Source organism: Nomia melanderi, chromosome 4, assembly GCF_051020985.1.
Source record: "Nomia melanderi isolate GNS246 chromosome 4, iyNomMela1, whole genome shotgun sequence".
Classification (NCBI taxonomy): domain Eukaryota; kingdom Metazoa; phylum Arthropoda; class Insecta; order Hymenoptera; family Halictidae; genus Nomia; species Nomia melanderi.
In genome coordinates this window covers 6,980,659-7,002,814 of record NC_135002.1, presented here as the reverse complement: position 1 = coordinate 7,002,814, position 22,156 = coordinate 6,980,659, and the positions used below count along the sequence as shown (strand labels likewise).

The following is a 22,156-nucleotide window of genomic DNA, read 5'->3' as shown; positions in this document are numbered from 1 at the left end:
GACCGCTCGGGTCCTTCAACGGCCGCAACGGGATCTTTTTCTAGTCGGTCGAGGGGATCGCTGCGAATTAATCGGGGATTATTCGATTTTCGGCGGGCCGCTGATTGTTTTTTGGATCGTGGTTTTTCAAGTTGCGTCACGGAGTAAATGTTTGGAATGAATTGGTGAAAAGGAGGGTTGGTTTCTGGTGTTTCAGGTGAACGCTGCGGTTTGAGGGAGTGTGAGTTCTGATTATCGAAGGGGGCCGAATGTTGAGGATTCGAAGCCAATTACGTGAACATAAGTTCCGGAGAAGGATTTCACTCGAGAGTAATGACATTCGTGCAAATAACCCTCTTTGGAAGTTTCACTGGACTGAGATACATAACATTAACTTTTATTGCATGCTTAAATTGAGGAAACTCGACGAATCCCTGAACGTTCACGTAATTATTCCATTGAGCACGACGACGGCGCCAACGGCTGAATCATCTAAATCGCATGCAATTAGGAGCTCGTTTCATAATTTACTAAAGTAAGTCGTAAAGTGATGTGATGGGTTGAATGATTAGTTTTACTGTTCCCCTTTCAACAGTTTGTAGCTCGATACTTAATCCTGATGGCCAACCTTAACATGCGATCGATGATTGGATCGACTTTCAGTTTCCATAAATCACAATACCATTGCCCCATTACTTTTCCTATAATCCGTTCAGCGTGCTCATACCCTAATGTGTATGCTAATTCCTATACAACCACCGAAAGCGGTCGGAACGCAGAATAGAACGTTAATACCACGCGAGATTAATAAAAACTCACAAACCTAATAAATATATTCTTCACTTGTAACCGTCCACCTTCATGACGTACAAATACCAAACAACCAAATGTTTACATATACAATCTTCCACTGTCCGCTTTCCTAAATTTCAAATTAAAAAGATCAAAATTAAAATTCAACTTATTCACAGTACCAACGAATTCTCAACGAATAAACAAAAATCCAATGGCGGGAGATTCAAACGTTGAAAGGATACAGTCGCATGATCGTATGAATGGGTCGCCATAAAAATCTACAAAAGACCTTCGCAGGACCTTCGCAAGTTCATACGATCCCGCCACGTCGATATTTTCATTGTAACGCGTTTTCGGGGCAGCAGCTGCTAAATAAATGCAGGTTTACGTTGCCGGGCAGCGCAACAATGCCCGTCGGGCGCGAAAGAACACGCGTGCAACGCACTTATCCCGTGCGTGTCCGTTGCGCCCTCCCGCAACCACGGAGGCGGAGCGTGATTTTAACCGCAATGGATAAATCGGTTCTCCGCGAGCGCGCCGGGGGCCTCCCCCTTTGTTCGACGGCGTCCCGTCGTCATTGTTCACGGGGCGACGCAGCGCGAGAGAGGCCACTTCTAATCATTATTGTCACCCGCACTCACGTCCCAGAAGTAACACTCTTTCTGCCCGCTTTCACGGGACTAATGACTTTCGCGGGATCGCTCGGAGCGAACGCCGATTCCTCTCGTTCGACAATCGATTGGGGGAGGACACGGTGATTGAGATGTTAATGATGTTCTTACAATTAACGTTGTCCGTTTCAGCTCGACAGTGGATCCACCGAATCAGTCGAAACGATTTTAATCTTCTTATCGTGCGGATACCGTGATCGCAAATATGTTGAATGTTTGTAATTGTTTTGAAAGTTGGTAGCTTTAATTATTGTAGTCGCTGTAGCGAATATTAGAAGAAATTGAAAGAAATGAAGTCTCGTAGTTTTTAGAGGGATTAAATGTCGATTGTGTTGAATACTTGGTAGTTTTAGCGTTAATTAATCTGAATGTATGCTTGTTTGTTATTATATAATTATATTATACATGTCATATGTTAATTGCGCCTGTTTTTCGGCATCGCCAGTTGATTAAAGCATTGTTAATAGACGAGTCTATCGATTGACGCGTTTTGAATCCCCGTAAATTACAAACGACCCGCTTTATCGCGATAGGATCCAATCATATTACGAGTGGAGCAATTATACGCGTTCACGATAATTCGGATTCACGGTAAAATGTCCATCGACCGGCCTAAACAATCGCATAATATAAATTACAGCCAAACGAACAGTCGGTCGGCTAAAATTCAATGAAAAGTGCTTCAGTGGAATCCGCAAATGACGCAAATTAATCAAATCATTTGTTCGCCGCTTTCAAAATCTCGCATCCACTGTACTCCCTTACAAAGGGGAAATCATTAAAACGACTTTCAATGGTACCTGGCCGAAAAAATCGATTCAAGAACACTTGCGCACCTCGGCTCGATCTATTACCGTAATCGCCCGATCGCGCAGCTCAACCAGAAACGTTTCTCCCCGTTCGAATCGGGGTTGCCCTCCGGTTTCGCGTCGCGAAAAGAAAAAAAGAAAAGAGTGGGTTGAGAAAATAAAAAAAACACAAGCATCGATGTGCTGACAAAAGCGTGGGTATCAACAACCATGGAACGGTGGCCTCTTCATAGAGTATGACCCACTCGACAGAGAGAGAGTGAAAAAAAGGACCCCCTCGCTCGTTCTCATTCGTCGGAGGGGGCAAAGGTCAATGCCTGCCACGCACTCGGCATCGCGAAATGTAAGAACCAAGTATAATGCCGTTCGACGAAAAAAAAAAGAGAGATGAAGAAGAAGCAGAAAAATAATGAAAAAAAAGAAAGAAAGAAAGAAAGAAAGAAAGAAAGAAAGAGGAAGGAATCAGCGAAAGGAGACCGAGGGTAGGACGAAGCATGTCCGGGGGAGGGAGTTGAAAGAGGAGGGAGAAGGAGGGCAAGAACCCACAGCCCACTCGAAAAACCCCCGGTCATATTATACCAAAGCCCGGGCAGAATCTTGACTCGCGACGATATTTTTCAAGTGCCGAGAAACCAAGCTACCCCGGCCGGGCTGCCCTCCCTTTCCTTCGCCGAGCACCGATAATACTGAAAGAAACATTTATGCGCGAACCCTCGAATGTTTTTGCAAAGCTTTATGCGGCTAAAAGGGCGATCCCGGTGGCTCGTATCGCGCGCGCTGTGCTCCGTCGACAACGGTGCCGCTTCACAAAAGCTAAACGCTCGTTTCCCCGTAATTCGTGCCCGATTAATTGCACCGGCTGATGGCTGATGCCTGCGTCTGACCGATCATTTAACGTGCGTAACATGAGCGTGTTGGAATTTATTAAGATTTCACGATAGTTCCATTCGCGAGGATCGTCTTTGACGTTGCTTTCGGCGAAGTACCTTGGAGTCAGGATTGTTGATGGCTTGAAAGATGGTTTAGGGTATGATCATCTTTGGTAGCGTAACTTTTGAGATTAATTAGACAACTGCAAGAGCAAGGGATACGCTCAAACAGGAAGCACTGATTTTGGATATGGTTATCAATTTCTTCAGACCCCCAATGATGCTAATACTGATAGAACGTCGAGGAAATCTTCCAGTCGGAAGCTTCGAATACTTGTTTCTATTATCGGAAATTTGCATAGTCTATTTTATAAAATTTACTACTCCAAACAATTCGACCTTATAGAATTCTTGCACCCCAATATTCACTCAGCCCTTATCGCATCGGTACTCCCATTCATCCTCTAACTCAAATCTCCATTCCATTTCACGAAATCAAACCTGATCAAATTCTCGATGTCTCGAATAAATGACTCCCGAAACACTCGCAACTTTTCTCAAGCGTTCCGCCCCCAGTCGCATCCGCCGCGTGCTAGATGAATGCAACGCGGATGTGCATGCCGGCGTCTTCAGTCGCAGTCATTCATCTCGAAGCGGAGTCCTCAAAAGGGTCCCGGCCCATTAAAAGGTTTACATTCGCGAGCGTTTTCTTTCTTTTTCCTCCGTCTCCCATTCCGCGTCTCTCCGGTAAGGGTCGAGGGTCAAGGGACGTGTTTTTCCCCGAAAGAGGAGAGCCGCGCGAGTGTCCACAGAGTGCCATTCCGGCGGGCTTTCCCCCTGACTCGTTCCTTTTTTCTTCGCCTACGCAACCCCTATTCACCCCCATTCGTCCGCACCCGTGCCTCGCAGAGGCATCTTTCTTCTCGCTCGGTGGGTACCTCTCGAGGTTCCGGCGCGTATCAGCGCCGCCGGCACCCGCGCAAAATTATATCCTGCTACGGATTGTCGATGGCCTGCGGGAGAGGAACGGAGCGAAAGGAAAACTGAAATAAAAGAGGAAGAAAGAGAGAGAGAGAGGGAAGAGCGAAAGATAGTGAGATTAAGGGAAAGAAAGTAGGAGAGCGAGAGGATTGAAGAGACAGAGAAGAGGATAGTAAGATACCTGGATAGAAGATCAAGAGAAGTATAGTAAGACAGCGACAGAGATGAAAAGATAAGGGGATGAGAGTAAAAGACAGACAGAGATGAAGCTAGAAAATGACGATCAAGAGAATGTAGAAGAGAAACGGAGAAAAATCGAGAGAGGTGGAGGAAGGAGATGAATAAAGAGGAAAAGAGTGAGAGATGAAGACAGAAGCTAAAATCATGAAGAGAGAGAGAGAGAGAGAAAGAAAAAGAGAAAAAATAAAGAGAGACAGAGAGAGAAAGAGAGAGAGAGAGAGGCCAAGCAGGACCGACCGTATTCATTCGCCCCACACCCAAGCCCGGTTGCACTTGATGCGGCGGTCGCGCATCGCCCGACTTTCGTGCACGTCGCGAGGTACACGCCGGGTCGTGAAAGGCTCTCCTTGATACGCGGGCCGGATATTTCCCGTGAATGGCGGCATGAGGGCTCTCCTCGCGGCCGAGGGAGAAAAACGGGATTCGCCGGAGTCCCTGGCGGCAGCACGGGAGGGGGTGGTGAACGACGACGATTAATCCGACGGGAAGAAATTAGTGAGGAAGGAAAAGGCATCGTTTTGTGCGGCGCAAAACGCTCGCGGAATCTTTCAGTGGCGCGCGCGGCGGCGGACGGAATATTATTATCCCCGGCCGGCTCATTGTGCGGGGAGCTCTCTCGCACGAGAAACGTCGAAGGTTTTTTAATTGTGGCACCGCTCTCCTCGAGGACCTCGTTCGCCGGTTCAGCGGCGGGTGGCGAGCGCGCGCCGTTCCATTCGACGTTCGTACGATAAATATATCACAATGTGTGTGTGCGCGCGCGAGCCTTCCTCCTTTTTCCTTCGTACGACCCTCCGTGCGCACGATCGCGTTATAAGAAACTCGCATTTCCGCTGTCAACGCGGCGGACCGTACCGGCGGCGAACAATCGGGCATGGCGCGAGAAAATATTGAAATTCCTTGATAACCGTTCGTTAAGTCCGTTGAACGCCGGCGAAACCTCTCGATTGTTCCGCGGACGGAAACCGGCGGTGGAAAAGCGTTATACACGCAGCTACGTTCGTATAATCGGTCGCGCGCGATTTATTTCCTTACTTATTCCGAGTTTTTCCTGTTTCGTTACTGTTCGAGAAAGGACAGCCGCGAGAATGGCCGCGGCTCGCGTTCCATTGAAACCGTTTGAATGTCATTTACGCGGACGGTTATTCCGCCGATTATTTTTCGTATAATTCCGCGGCCGCGTTTTCAAAGCAGCAACGGCGCGCGCGGGGGGCGACGGGGCGGGGAAAGAATGAAACGTCCTTCGGACGGGATATTGTTCTAAGTCGCGGCTGGGGGTTGGAAAGTTCTTGGCCGCGGAACAAATTCGCAAGCGCGCGCGCGGTTCTCCTTTTCAGCGGGTCGAAAATAATTGTCGTTCATCGTTGCTGGAACACCGCGGAGGAAGTTCACCGGGCGGAATTCGCGCGAGAATAAGGCGGCCGGCTTTGTTCGAAATGGGAAAGGCTTGTTTTTCGCGACGAAGGCGTCGAAGGCGACTTCGGCCGGGGGCCGAATGGCATCTCGCCGACTTTTCCGCGCCGCTCTCGCAGCCGGGTCCGTTCGAATGCGGCGCGAAACAATCGGCCGCCACCGATGCCAATGAGACTTATCCCTTGATAAATGTTGAATCCTTTGTGCCGCCCCGCAGGGTAACTAAGTGGATTTCTTAATTATTTAGTTCCCAAGTTTCCGGGGGCGACTCCTTCTCGCCGCGGGGGTTGGAAAGTTTGGACTGGGGTGTCGTGTGTCCAATGGGACACGTTGGGATTTCCTTGGTCGCGTGGAAGAATTTTTCGTTGAGCTTGATGCTTGATCAGCTAATTGAATGACAGATATTTGGGGAATATTCAAGCAGACATTTAATATTTGTTCATTGAAATGTGGAGATCATTCACGTAAAGTTGAAAGTTCGATACTGGAGCATTTATCATGAATTTGTAATGGTTTAAACATTTGATTCGCAGATCAACTGGTTTATTGAACATTTTACACGGAGTATCGAAGTTACGTCACCGATAACGTGGCAATAATTTCTTTGCGAGACGGTGTTACAAAGTAATAATTTCTCGTGAAATTCCAGCACAATGCGCACCTATTACAAATTGTTATAGATTGTTTGGTCGCTGCAAGGAAAGCCCGAAGGCAGACTTCAGCCGCGCGAAAGGGGTGGCGGAGCACGTGGCTGCGTTGCCTATTCCCCATTTTTCAATCAATCTGACCCGCATCCGAATGGCTTCCGGTTTTCCGCGAAGCGAACCGCTCAAAGCACCCTTCCGCGTGACGGCCTCAAAGAAACTTAATTAACTAACGATCGAGCACGGAGGCTGAAATCCCGGGGCTCGTTACGATCGGCGACAAATACAAATGATTCGCGTCGCCGTGTGACTTCGCCGAGCGATGGGGGCGAGGGGATGAAAATCGAATTTCTAGTTTTATAATTTATTTCGACATATTCAAACAAGTCGATTCAATTTAGATATTTCCATACAATCCATACAATTACATTAAAAATATTCATTCAATTATTCTCCTACATTAATACGAATGTCCAACAATTTTCCAAGTTCTAGCTCAAATATCCAATTCCTCCTACTTCGTAATTACCTACTTCTATTTTAATAAATTTCTATTAACGTCAACAGAAATCGAAACGTCTCCCGATCCTTCAAACAGCATTGTCACATTGACAGCGCAACCGTACGCCTCCGTGCTGGATGAAGCATATGTTACCATCCGCAATTCCAGCAACAATCGCAAACAACGCGCCGAAACGATGGGCCCTGGCTGTTTCCCTCGGCCAAATGTCGAGCACGGACGAGTGCTTTCAAGATGGATCAAACGGCGAGGACGTGCACAAAGAACGAGACTTTAATAATGCAACCGAGTCAAGAGGAAACGAATTCACGGGGCCCCGCGTGTTCTTGGGTTTTTCGGTGCGCGGTGCTCGATATCGACGCCACGGTGATGCCACTTTTCCATTTACGGCCGCGAGACGTCGAGCACCGACCGGCGAAAACAGTTAAGTGCATTATATCATCGGGGGGACGAGCGAGCGTTGCCGGGCCCTGAGAGCGGACATTGTTTCAACCCGTTCGACGAAAACAATGGGAACCGGGGAATCGAGTGGCGGGTTTAGGTAGTACCTGGCCGTGCGTGCTGTGGCGTACGTTGAAACACTTTTGCGTGCCAGTCAGCGCCGACAATGATCTTGTTAAAGAGGCCTGACCGGCCCACTTTGCCACGATAATGCCTTTCTTCCCAACCTCTTTCTATTTTTTCTTTCTTTACCCGCGCCACTCGAAACGATTGTTTCTCGCCAGCCGGAGCTTCGGTTTGTCAGTTTCTCCTTTTGACTCTCTTTATTTCTTTTTTGCCTCGCGAGGCATCGAGTGCTGGTAACGGATGTTGGTCGTTGGGGTTGATCGGGAAGGGTAACCGTGACTTCTGGCTTTCATTTGTATCTTTGACACTCTTGGGGTTGTGTTCTGGGCGATTGTTGATAGCTACCATTCGTTTGGAATGAAGCAATGACTACCTTGTGGTCTACGTAAGTTCTATAAACAGTTGTCATTGAATCATAGCGTGTTGAATGTTCTAACAGTTACGATTAAATAGAAGTCTTCGTTTTTTACGAATGCTTGTATAATTCTAGATTCTACCTCGGACAATTGCGGAATCTACAGAACGACTGATTCTCAAAATCTAAAGTTATTAATTTACCTGTAAAGCCCTTTCATATGTGAAACGAGTTTCATAGCCAACCCTCCACCCTTAAATGAAGTTTTCTTAAAACATCTATGCATACAACGAACCACTCAACGTTCGAACGTTTCCCCCCTAAGGTACCGTTTCCTCTGAAGCAGTCACAAGGAAAAAGGATCCCACATCTCTCAACTCTTCGCTCGCATTGCTCTCGGGTGCACCCGAGAACACTCGAGCCAGTTATTCGATCGCCAATCCCAAATGACACCTTGCCGAACTCCAGGCTCTCATTCAGATTTCCCATGGGCCGGAGGAAACAGCGTCGGCCGGGAAGCCATTTGAAAGGCGAGCCGTGACTAAAGGGCGGTCAAGAAGTCCGACCGGAAGCGGGTCGCATAAAGGCGGGTTCGCGCCCCGGTTTATCGGTACGCGAGAACGCGTAGGGCCCCGCTCGTAATGGCGAGGTACGCGTCAAGAGGAAGGAACGAGAGCGCGCGCACCCTGCCGAGGAGACGGGCCAACAGAGCCAGCGGGGTTCCTTAGGGTGGATGGGAGAAAAAACGAGTAAAAAGGTCCCCGCCGCCGATACAATTGGTCTCTAAACAGAGGGTAGTTATAGCGAAACGCGGTGTGCCCGTTGGGGTGACACGGCCGGCCGGCGATCTCCTCCTCCTTTGTCTCTCTCTCTCTCGTTCTGATTCTCCTCGGTTTGCTCCTTCTCGCGTTTGGTTGCGTTCTATGAAAGCGAAAGGGTGGTCACCTTCGAGCGCAATTTGGGGTGAAAGTTTTCAATGCACCGATCGAGAACGCGCTTGGCCGCATAGAGGAAGATGTGAAAGGTCGAAGAGAGAGAGACAGAGAGAGAGAGATAGGATGTAGATGGTAGAAGAGGAAGAGAGAGGAATGGAGGAATAGAAGGTAGAAGAGAGGAAGGTAGAAGGATGAAGGTTTGAAGAGAGATGGAAATAGAAGAATTAGGTTGGAGAGAGTAAGACGGAGGGATGAAGAGTTGAAGAGAGAAGATGGAAATAGAAAAAATGTAAAGTACGAAAGAGGAAGATGGAGAAACGAAGAGTTAAAGGGAGAGAAGATAGAAATTTAAAGTAAAAGAGAGTAACTGAGAAAAATAGAGGATCGAAGTGAGAGAGAAAGAATCGAAGATTTGAAGGGAGAGACAGAACGAAGAACAAGGAGAGGGTTAAGGAAACAGAAAGAGAATGAGCGAATAGAAGGTTAGAGGAAAAGGGAGAGGAAAAGAAGCAGTGCATTGAAGAAAGAAAGAGAGAAAAGAGAATCCTACGTCGAAGGGTGCAAGCAACGAAAGAGGTGTCGTTTGACGAGAACCTGACGTCCCCGGTTCTGCCTTCTCCTTTCAATTCTTTTTCTCCCCGTTCACCTCTGCGATGGGTGGCCGCAGGACCATTCAATGGCCGCCGGCTTCTCCGATGTCGCAAGGAAATTCGAGGTTACGAATCTCGGTCTGGGGAGTCCGCGATTCTCGCGTCTCCCGCCATTGTCCCGATCAGCCGGCTGCGCTGTTTTCTGCCGTGCGAAAACGTTCGATGGACCCTGATCCTTCTAGGCCGCAGATTCGTCGGTTGCCAGACTTTCGCTGGATTGATCCCCGGGTATCGAGCTGTGACCGTGGTCCGATTATAGAGAAATTCGTTCTCTATAGGGTTGAAATGTTTTCTCGGTAACAATCGATGATTTTGATAAGGGTGGCTCGATGTGTTAGGGTGAAAAAGGGATTAATATCGCAGCTTGATATTTTTCTTTTCTTCTTCTTCTCCGTCTAACGGTTCGTACGATGAAATTTGTAACAACGGCGCTCGGGAATAATGAATACAGGTAGATTAATGAAATTCATAGAGTCATTTATTATTTCGATTCGTTGATAATAATAAATATATGCACATATACGATAAGAGACATTGTTCCTTCATCCCCTTGTGTTCTCTGGGCCCGATGATCTCGCGACGAACGTCTTTAGAATAATAATCGAATTGCAAGTGATCGTTCAACGACTTACCGAATGATGAAACCAGAGATAACAATTTTTATTATATAACAAACGGAATGTACAGGTTTGGCTGGTTAAGGTTTACGAATTACGCGGAACGAACTCACGTGCACGTCGCCCTCGTTTTCCTGCGACAGGGACTACCTGCACGTAAAATACCGGTATTACACCTTTATAATTACATAAGCAGATCACCGTGTTTAACAAGTATTACACGTCATCTTGGAAATCAAAGTAATACAGATCCTTTCTACAATCATTTACTTTTCCTGATGAACACGTAATTCTTGTTTATTCGCTCCACAGTTTTGTTTTAATGCGTATTAGGTGGATTTGTTCTACGTTCGACGCGTACACTCGTCATTCCATGGCTTTATTGTACCGTTCAAGAGAGATTTTTTAAACTAAATTCCACCGTTGACTAGTCAATCTTCATCGTAATACATCTAGACGAAACGTAAAAATAACGGTATTCATTTCGATTTTCGGTGTCGTATCGGTTTTTTACAGCTTTTGGTGTCTTATACCGGTATTAATACATGTTATTTCGGTTCTAACTTACAGGCTTAATATCGGTATCAAAATCACACCGGTATTAACATTAAAACTACCGAGCAATCAAATTGATTTTCTCAAACTTTCCTATAGAAACTCTAAGAGCACGTCTATTGAGATTTCTTTGAATTTACAATTGAGATTGCGTATTCCGAAATTAATCTTCAGTAAGTTCTCAGAGAATCGTCTGTTATCTTTTCAATAATCGTAAGAAATCAGGAATTGTTGGTTTTGATCTGTCTAGTAGTTCTAATGTTACGTCCCTGCCTTACGGGCTGGCGCCTCGCTGACATTCACATTACATTCAATGTTGAAAAGAACAAGGAGGGAGAATCGGTATTAACCAAAGATATTCGTCGGATGCAACCGTCCACCATAAATAACCCTATACACGGTGCGACTATTTAGCGTGTGTGCTCCAAGACGTTACTTACAACAAGAGGTACGAGTGTTTTAAACCTACGGAAACGACACGTACACGTGATTGGCCGTGTTCCACGTGGGAGCAACCCTTGGTAAAAACTACTGAATCGAGTCGTCGACCGCATCGCGGGGAAAAGGTGCGTTTATAATCCATATATGTACATCGAAAATGGAGGAGATTTCGGAGGAGAATCACAGACATAAACCATTGATATTTCAACGAAATATTAACTTCAGTATAAACATTTTATTTGATTTGTCATGGGTGAGAAAGTAACAATAATATTTTCATGCGTCCGCAACCAGCGTTTTCAACCGGCTATCTTACTGACTACGATATTTCTATAACTTAACGAATTATCTTTATAATCTAGAATGTCTTGTCTGTTATTTTGTAAAAAAATAACTAAATAATAATGAGCGTTGCCGATGCGTGACACTGGTCGCGAACGTGTTGAGTAACGAATAAAATTGAATTTCTTATAATACATAATTGGAATTTCATTTTCTCCCAACTGTAACAATGCTTGACGTAACAAACAAAGTTATCGTATATTCGATCATACTTGTGTACACCTATATGTTCAACTTACTTCTAAACGAACACTTCCCGCTAAGGTAACACACTAACTCGTTAAGCAACAAAGCAGACCGAAATCAGAACGCGCGCACGAACGTTTCAACTTATATCTAATTCAACACTTTCTAGCAAGGGTTGCCCCCGCAAGGACCGCGCTTACGACTTAACGAAATCACAGTTAACGGCATGGCCCGTATACAATCGGACCGCGACGACGAAAATACTTATCGAGAAGAGCTTAGTAAAATATCGTTGCGATCAACAAATAGAAAATACTTCGAGAAATTGACCTCATTCGATTGCACGTACTATCGACTTATATACACACGTACTTATACACATATATTCATAATATACACATAATCGAGTCCACATTCGCTTTCTCAATGAAAAAGTCGTTGCCCCAACACCATACTCAGAGACGAGCCATTGTTTCCAATGGCTTTTAACTCCATCCACAGATGTGAATCCCAATTCTGACGATAACGTTCCCTCGGAAATTGATTTCCAACGAACCTCGCGTCGCTCTGACAAATGTCCAATGTTTCCAGGTATATAAGCGGAACGTCGAGAAATCATCCGCAATGAACGCTTGTCATAGAACTAGCCGTGTAAGCCTCGAACGAATCTTACGTTACTGGATCGAAATTTCTTTACTCTTAAGTTAAAATTCTTCTATATTTGTTTTTTACGAATCGAAGGCTGAGAACCTTTCGAAACAGATCTCCCTTTGCATTCGTAAGTGGCTTTCGGGTGTTAAGTACTTAGGAAACCAGTAGTTTTTGATTGGCCAACTGAACAATTAAAAACTACTGGTGATTACTGATCCGGAACATAAACCAGATACCTGTATAAAGACGGTCTCCCTAGGCACACACCGGTATCAGTGTGTCTTTAACCCCTGACGAAGCCAGCTGTAACGATGGCGAAACGTTGGGAACGAATTCCTATTGGACACGGTTCTCACCCGAAAGCCACTCACGAATGCAATATTCCAGGCCGTGAAAGCATTAAAGCTAATGTCTTCCTTTGCTAATCGAGTCCGCTGGAACTGCGACGAATGAATCCTTCGAACTATTTCTTATTAACCGCAAGAAAATCTACTCCCGGGACGGCCGGAAACCACGAGGACGATGCGGTGACCGTCGATTCGCGAGGAAAAAGGGTTCGGTTTGCTGAAAGTGTCGGTTAACTGTTCTTCCCATGGTTTCGCGCTGGCGAATGCGCGCTACTCCGAAGTCCTGCGTCCCTGGACGAAATGCTCGCTCGCTGAGGACGGATCTCTCCGGAGATTTTCGCTCGTGATCTGGCCACTCGGATTCATGTTCCCGGAACTCGACGGTCTCGCTTGACGAACGAGCGAAATCTGTCGCGTTGCCTGTGTTCAGCGCTGTTCAGAAGAAAATTCGTTATGTTTTATTTATGGTTTCGACTGTGTGGAAGTTAAGATTGAAAATCGAGATAAGACGATAGCTGGTCGATTAACACTAACCGTACCGGCACTTTTCTTACTAGTCAAATGACTGGCTACAAAGTAGAGATAAGCGAGTTAGATGAGAAATTTCTTTTAGTGGAAACGGAAGCAAAAGGAAGAATGAAAAGGGAGAAACCAATTAATCGGATAATGTGGGAATTGATATGAAATTAAACGAACGGAAGAGAACGCAGGATTTTCAATCTGGTCATTTGATCGGTTCCCGATACGGTTAGTGTTAAGCTGGCAACTTTTTTAAGGTACTTCTCCTGAAGAACGCTGAAAACAGTGCATACAGTAACTTCTCAGTTTGGTGGTGATCGACCAAAACGTGAGGAGCCTACCGTAGATATACAGTCACATATCTTCATGGCGATTACGTTAAAAAGATAAGTATAACAGTTCCATCCTCGACGCACAGTTGAAGGGAACGGAAACTCGATAAGTGATACTTGAATCACAACTACAAGTTCCTCGATACTATTTCCACCGAAGGTGTCACGAGACACCTGTCGAAATTTCAACTTAAAATGATTTCCTCGGTTAATCGTTTTTCTTCAATTACATTTTGGACATTTCCTATACTCAATTTTGCAATCGTTATTGGGAAAGTCGAAAAATGAGAATATACGATTAAGCTTGGGAAATAATTATAACTTAAAATTTCCAAAGACGTCTGTTGACACCTTCGGTAGAAATCGCGTTGAAGAACTTGCAATTATGATTTGCGTCAAGTTCGGGACGGTGAACTAAAAGTAATAGTAATAGTAAGACTAAAAGTAAGAACGCGAAGAAAACAAATGAAAGAAATCGGTGTTTTCCTCGTAACAATTCTTCACGTTGACCGAAATAATTTCATTAACATCTGCGCCAACAAGATAGATGTACTAATATATCATATTCGATATGAGAATCAGCTGAAGATGCGTCGTCAGAATTATTGAATTTCGAAGATACGATATACTCGTCCAATGTAAGGACAGCTGAATGATCGTGAACGTTGCCGTGCACGAGCCAAACAAGATTTCGCGGAGACCAGACACACGCCGTCCTGCAAAAAACCGTCCCGCCTAGAACCGAGCGGACCGGCTCGGTTTGGTGCTTAACCTACGCGGATTGTATATTACGAACTATTTACATTCGTGGAAACGGTGTTATTAAAACGAACGGTAACGACACGCTCGAGAGCCACGTAACAACGTACGAACGTAGCGCGAGCAAGATCTTCGGGGCAGAGGGGCCCGGTAGACGACGCCACGTGGGTGCGAGTCGAAATCAAAGGAATCACGAACAATAGATCGTAATGTGTACACCGGAAGACAACGTAAGAGCTACACAAACATAAAGAACTAATTGAAAAAGAACCTCCAAAAAAGAATAACCGGCGAACGTGAATTATTCCGAATCTCTAACACATTGCCACGTCGCTGGAACTCGAGTGATATCATTTTGTAAATCTAAACGTTAACTTTCTCGGCATTCGTCGAGTCGTAAAAAAGTCCGTTGATCCTTTAGTTGACGGCCAAATCGTTAAGTTGCTCTAAGAGGAGAATTACTTGGCGCCACAGGATTTCGGCGACCTGTGTCACGCGATAGGTAAAACATTATTTGGAAAACATTATTCGGAAACCTCACCTCATCCCTTTACACGTCGCTGTACAGGGTGTGCAGGGGTACGCGGTCTATTCACGGGGCAACGTGGCGCACAATGAAGATCCCCCTGTTCAATAAAAGCAAAACGAATCCCGGGGCCTAAACGGCTCTTTTGTTCCAACGCATTAATATGCTAATTCAATTATCCGCGTGGCTGCCGCGGCAAGCCTTCCTCGAACGCCGGTCGATCCGCAATCGGCCCGGCCCTCGGCATTCGAAAATCTCACCTACGCCTGCCCCTCCTTCTTCTCTTTATCCACCCGGCAGCCCCCTGCCCGCCAGTTTCGTCAATGAAAAATGAATTGTCTTTCTAGAATACAAGAGAAATTCAGATTCAGACGGTTCAGAAGATTCGATAGATCTTCCGACAATTGCAATTGTAACACCGTGCGGTACAATGTTCGATGCAACTGGAGAACAATGAGCGTTGCAGATGCGTGACGCTGGCAAGTTGACCGCCAGTTTGGTCAATGAAAAAAGAATTGTCTTTCTATGATACAAGAGAAATTCAGATTCAGAAGATTCAAAAGAATGTTGCGACAATTGCAATTAAAACACCGTGCGGTACAATTTTCGGTACAACTAGAACATAATGAATGCGGATGCATGACGCCGGCAACCCCCTGCCCCTTAGTCAATGAAAAATGAAATTGTCTCGTATCCAATACGCATGGATACGCGTCTTCAGCTCTTACGTCCGTTGCTCTTGAGCCGATAAATTAATGAATGTACGTCGTCGAGCGCTGAAAGAGCACACACGTTTCACGGTAGATCACATTAGACGACGTCAACTTCTCGTCGACGAACCGAACGTAATGTTCAAGTTTGCGTGTGATTTGAATTCGAAACAGTTGGAACGTTTCTCCCTTTAGCTTGTGTTTGGTTTGTATACTTCGACATGCACTTGCATTTTCAAACCGATACTCAGGATATAGAACAGTTGGATGAAACGCGGAGCCGAGATCAGGCATTAGTCTGATATTTCACGTTCGAAATTTCAGTTCTCAGTATTTGTACACAAGCCAATGAGAACCACCCGCTGACAATGTATCTGTACGGAACACACATCAGCGTTATCCAAGCCTACGTCCGCGAAGGTTAATTCCAAAACCGGCGCGATGTCCTTACTTACAATAATTCTTGTCCCTAATATAGATTCGCGAGAACCATGGACGAATACCCGATCCACGGTGTTTACACCGTCAGTCAAAATGACTCACCAATCCGGGCCACTTAGCTTGAAAACCTATTCGGATAGCGCCTAAAATATCACGGGCACGGGTCGGCGTAGTTGTTCCAGATCTAAGGTGCTAGACGTTGACGGTACGACTTGTTGAAGCGAAGAGGGGATCGGAGTGGTGCCGGGGCTGCTGCCTGGGCTGCTGGTAGTGGTGATGATGCTGTTTGACCCGGTGGCAGACGAAGGTGGGAAGATGATGGGTGGATGTTGCCCTGTACCAGCGGCCGTGTGATGTCCAGTGGAGAACAGTGGTCCCAGGTGGGATGCCGTGCTGGGGTACGGCTTACCTGTTGTCGTTGGCGATGAGTAGAAACCAGAGTAGAAGCTACTGACAACCGCGGCGGCGGAAGCCGCGTTGTTGTTCGCAGCGTCGGCTGCCGCGGCGACAGCGGCCACGGCCGCGTTCGACGATGTTGAGCTTGTTCCGCTGTTACCAGCCACCAGCTTGCTCAAGTGCACAGCGTCGAAGGCAGAGCCGAAATAAGGTGGCATGGGCGGGTAGTCTAGGGGATGCGGATGATGATGGTGATGGCTAACTGGAGCAGCTGGCGCTGCGAAGTACGGTGGTAGCGGGAAGCTCGGGAAACCACCTGGACTAATTGGGCCAGACTTGCCGGATACCGGAGAGACAGGTACTTTGGGCTTCCTCCGAGGCCTGTATTTATAATCTGGATGCTCCTTCATGTGCATCGCTCGTAGTCTCTTCGCTTCGTCTATAAAAGGACGTTTCTCAGAGTCAGACAGCAGCTTCCACTCGGCTCCCAATCTCTTCGAGATTTCGGAGTTGTGCATTTTCGGATTATCCAGGGCAATCTTCTTACGCTGAATCCTAGACCACACCATGAAGGCATTCATAGGTCGTTTGATGTGTTGCTCCTGGCAGGCCTGTTGATTTGCCAGATTCATGTCCTGGCCCACGTGGTGCATGGAGTGGAACCCGTCCATGCCGGAGAGGAACCCGTAGCCCGGGTGCTGCTGGTGGGGGCCCATCATGGTCACTTGGCCCGGCCGCGAACTGATCAGCGATGAAGACCGCCGGTTCCCGATATGGATCCGATTATCACCTTTTTGATTATGTCTCTGTAAATGTCATGCACCGTTGAACAGACACTCGCGCGCGCGACGACAGTTCCCTTGAATTCCTTCAACCGTTCGAGGATATTTTCAGTCTTCAGCTGGTACGACCGGAAATACACAGTGACATTGACAGGTAAACAAATAGCACCAAATTAAAACTGCTAATGACGCGGACGAGCGTGGCTAGGCGTGAGAGCGCGGTAAACAGTACAACGTTCTCGAATGAAGTGTCGGTGTCGACTGAGCGTGGATTATACGTAGGACCGGTCCACGATCTGCTCGAGGGACCCATTGCTCCTCTCATTCACTCGTTCACTCGTGTACTCAACGCACGTCTCTCTCTCGGCGAGAATTTTGAGGGCGGAACCGACGCAGAACGTCGTATGCCGCGCCCACGAACCGACCCTCTTCACGCTATTCGTCGAGATCCCTCGGCATACGCTCACCTTTTCTACCCTTTCTCCCCCCACTGAGCGGTGCCTGCACACCGACCAGAAACAGCAACCCCTGTGTGCCACACGGAGACTGAGGAGGGTTGTTGCTGGCTGCTGCCGCTGCTGCTGCTGCTGCTGCTGCTGCTGCTGTCGCCGCCGTTGCTAGCTCGGAGACCGCGAGGCTGCAATTATTATTATCGATTACCTCGATACGATGAAGTACAAATAGCGTATAGGCAACCCGTTATTGACTAGCTCTCTGTTCCCGGCACTGACGCGCACACCGACGACGCCGCGATATCGCGCGATAATTGGTTACGCTCCCCGCTACCCCCGGGCTTCGCGCTCCCCTTCCTGCGACGGAGACTGTTGGTCAACCAGATTTTCTTTCTGAGCTGTGTCGGTCGAACTTTCGTTCTTCGATGGAAATTGGTGTTTTTTTGCAGATCGATTGGAGCAAAGTATTTTTGAATAGTTTGTTAGAATTGATTTGTCTTATAGATTTAGGATAATTGCTGTCTCTTAGAGACTTTCGTTTTAATTTATTAAAGGATTGCTGGTGGTTTAAGAGTAGTTTGTGGAAAGATAGAATACAGTAGTACTTGGACTTAGGGCGTTCTAGTTTGAAATTGGTATCTCGAAATCTGGTTTTCATTTACTAGCTGGGATTATAAAAGCATCACGGTTTGTTTCTCGAAATTGAAAATGTAAAAGTCAAAGTGGAGTACGAAACGTCGATGTACCATTGCACTTTATCGTTTGGTTAATTGTAATTCAAATTACAACAATGCTCCGTTATTATAACATTGCAACTACATCGTCGTCGTTGTTCGGCTATTTTATCTCTCGTTATTATTATAGTTCATTCACAGGGTCGGTAAAGGAAGTTTCATTTTCGTCCCAACCCCAGAGAGTCTCATAAGCTTTACCATTTCAGCAGCATCTCGCAACTGGTTAGTGTAAGATCGTTTAGCCAAATCACATGCTAGAGTCGTAAATGCTTGTAAAAATGGGCTTACCTCTGTAACAACTAAAATTCAGATTTTTTACAACCAGGGATTACGATGGTTTAAAAAATGGCTGTAAAATCGTTATGTTTAGCTTTCACTTGAAACGGATATGGATTACGGAAATAAACTCATAACTGGTACCAAGTACTTTCCTAAGTTTCTTTTCTGGATCACAGTTCCGAAAGAAATACAGAAAAATATCAGTTATAGAAACAATACAGATACAATGTCTGTTCCGAGAACGTATACATATCTATCTAATACCAGTTATTTTTTTTGCTCCTCGATAACTCTTCCAAGAACCGAGATCGTTATAACAACTCTTTTCAACCCCTGCCCACATCTGTCATCTTCCCTGCAAAGGACAATAGTTCTACATTCCACTGTTATCTCCGCGAAGTAGCAGACTTTCAAGGAAGATCGCTCGATGAAGGAACCAATCGCGATGAAAACTCAACGATCAGACGCAACGACGAAACAGGGGGATGATCGACACCGTTTTCTAGGGAGTTGACTAATCCGCGGCTCGTTCCCGTCGAGTAATTAATCAGAAATTCGCATGTCGGCCCGGCCGCGTTCGTCCTCGTCTCCCTGCCATCGCGAAACAATAAGGGGTTGAAATCTGCCGGTTCCTTTCCTGTGGGAAATCTGTGGAACAATGCAAAAAAATCTCTCAACGACTGGCACTTGGATTAGAATGGAAAGCAACAGCGGCGAAAGGAGCGAGCGGTGCCCCTTTCCCAATCTCGACTCGCCACGCCCTCGACTCCCAAAGGACATTCAGCAATGCGAACGAATAAAAGCTTTCTCTGTCGGTGAACTGCATTAGTCGTTTGTGCCTTTGTGTCGCGGGAGGCGCGCACGCCGTGCCGCGGTGTCTCCTTACTTCGATTTTCAAATAATCGATTAAGCCTCCCGCGTTTTCGAGCGGAGCACGCCGAGCTCTGCCGGCCGGGCGACGTCCTTGTTCCGTTATCCTTGAATTATTTCGGAAAGGGGTGGCTTTCTTATAACCGCTTGCAAACGCTTCTCGCATCGCGGACGTTCGTTTGTTCGTAATCTTTCGTATTCGTCTTCCTTCGTTACATTCTTTTCCTCTCTCCACTTCACTCTTCATTTTTCGAGATTATATTATATTATTGCAATTTCCTTGACTATTGTAATTTATACAGTACTATGGTTTTATTCAATGCCTTTCTTAAGCGCCAAATGACTATTGTGGGATCGGGTTTCTGACTGCAGTCAAATTAATCTGTAGATTGTTATACCGCGAATTTGCTACGTTTAACAGTATTGTAACGTTGGTTGTGGGATAAGTACTGTCGGGAGTAGAAATTGTTGAAAATTTTATTTACTCTGTTTTCTTGGTTCATTCTCCTCTAGATCCTTTCGGAAATCGCTTCGTAATTCTCGTTTTTCATGACCCACAATGGGCACGTATATTTCCACAAATTACGCACACACACGCGTGCGCGAACCGTCTCCGCTGTTATCGTACTCGCTTGTTCCTCCCTCTGACACCCTTGTTCGCCGCATGATTTACTCGTTGCCTGTTGACAATTAGGTAGAGTTCACCTTCGGGACGGTTCACCCGTCGATGGCGTCTAACGGCTTGAATTTCTACAATAATAACTACAAATAATTATAATGTCTCTAGGGTATGAGTCAAAAAGCTTTCTGCGTTTACCGTCCTCATCTAATCACTCCTACACTATTACTATTCCTATTGCCACTGATAGAAGCAATATCAAGCTGAATAATTCTATTACCATCAAATACCGAACCCACATAATTAACGTTATTTCCATCGAAAGCCCGAAACTATAAAATAAACAGCCACAATTCTACTTGGAATTTCGAATTTCACTACTTAATCCGTGCACCTACCAATCATTTCCCGAGGCGACATAAAATATCCCCCTTTGAACCAATTACTACTAAAATCCATTCCCATTTAAAGGCTCGATTCCCCGTCGCTCGCGGAGGCAGCGGGGCGTCCGGCGGGGTGGAGTGGCCGGGTGTCTCGACGCCAATAAGAGAACGGTAAACAGAGGGAGGAAGCGATTCGAAGCGCGAAAAAGAGGGGAAAACTCGGAGCGCCGGACTCTTCCGGCTCGCCGAGGAAAAACTCAGCTAGACGGTCGCCATTCCGTCGGCCCCGTATATCCCGGCGAATAACCATGCCGGTCCGAGCACGGACCCGTAGAGCCTGCCCGTTCCTCTGTGTATGCAGTTGGGTGCAAATTGGTATTGAAAAATCTCGAAGTCAATTAAAACTCGCGATACAAAGGATTCGGCGAGACAAAATACCAATTATCTCATGTCCTCCGTCTATGCCGTCCCTTCGGCGCGCCCCGCCTCGCCTCTCCCGCCGTACGCGGGGCGGGGAACGGTGACTCGGTGGGACGAGCGCGGGGGCGGAGGCTGAGAGGGCGCTTACAAGAACTCAATTCCATTAAGCATTGAAGTGAGTAAAACGAGGCAGCTCAGCGTGGATGGGCATCTATATAACGCAGCCTCGCATCTCGGTTATCTACCTAATAAAGGTTCGACTGCTGCCCCTCGCGCCACCCTTCTCTCACTGTCTCCCTTTCTATTTCTCTCTCTCTCTCTTTGCTACCCCCTAACGACATAAAGCATGTGCCGGTGAGGTGTCTGTGAGACAATCCCCCGGGATGACAATGCTTATCCCACGTATGAATGCCGGCGATGCTTCCTAGGTAATTTAAGTATAGCCACCGATCCGCCCCCGCTCGCTCCGCCCCGCGGTTCTCTTTTCAACGCCTTGCCATCCACCTTCGACCTATTCGAGGAGAGCTGCGTATCTTCGGCCGTGCACGTATGAAAACGCCCGTTGTCCTCGTTTAATGATTGCCCTCAGCGACGAAATCTTTTCGAGAGAGCAACCCCCACACCCCCTTTCCCGCTTGCCCGGCGAATTTCGAATGAGACCGGGATCCGTCTGGGGAATCTCCGATGTTCTCGCGCCCTATCGAGCTATTGCCAAGGTCGATCTCTATGGAAGCGCCGCGAGAATCGCCAGCGAACAATGCTGAGGCCCTTTGTCTCGCCGGAGATTACGATTTCGAGAGCGCGCTCGCGCGCCTCTGCTCCGCTGATACTTCCTTTTCTTCCCGGGTTTTGTTCACCGGGTTTTTGTGCGCCCTTTGGCCCGCGATATTGCGTGGCAGTGGAGCACTGAACGGGAACGGTTCGGTCGGGGCAGTTTGAAGCTTCATCGGATACGCGATGAGTAGACGAATGTCGATCGAATGATTAATCGAATCGCCGGCAATTAGTCGAATTCGCGGAATGAATCGCGCGGAGGGCTCACGGGAAGACGGTCCGCCGGCGACCGGCGAAGTTTCGAGAACTTTGCGCGCACGCAGTTCGAGCAGGTGATGTGACTGTCGGGGGTGAGTTATTGGTTACATATTGGGCGACTTGGGATTTCAGGAATCACGACGCGACAAACATTAGTATTCTTTGTAAATGTGTTTAGATTATGAATTATACATCTGTGCAATTTCATAATTTTCATATTATAATATCTGCGAAATCTTTTCTTGTTGAAATGAATCGGATATCTCTGATTTTTCAGTATTTCGCTTATAAAACGAAGATTTTTCAGTTTTTAAGCAATTTCTTTTGCCGATATC

General features: G+C 46.7%; 1 protein-coding gene across 4 annotated transcripts; it reads right to left on the bottom strand.

Annotated features, from left to right (window-relative positions):
- Nucleotides 1-9,902: 9,902 nt before the first annotated feature.
- LOC116435035 (uncharacterized) lies at nucleotides 9,903-17,566 on the bottom strand. Of its 4 annotated transcripts, none has more exons than XM_031994117.2 (2): nucleotides 15,957-17,566; nucleotides 9,903-15,046 (listed from the first exon to the last, which is right to left on the bottom strand). In XM_031994117.2, exon 1 carries the CDS (start codon nucleotides 16,967-16,969, stop codon nucleotides 15,998-16,000), a length of 972 nt encoding a protein of 323 aa, XP_031849977.1. In that variant the 5' UTR covers nucleotides 16,970-17,566; the 3' UTR covers nucleotides 9,903-15,046; nucleotides 15,957-15,997. The 4 variants fall into 4 exon arrangements, with proteins under 4 accessions (XP_031849977.1, XP_031849979.1, XP_031849980.1 ...); XM_031994119.2 differs by having other exon boundaries at nucleotides 9,903-12,999; XM_031994120.2 differs by having other exon boundaries at nucleotides 9,903-16,188; nucleotides 16,264-17,566.
- Nucleotides 17,567-22,156: the final 4,590 nt, after the last annotated feature.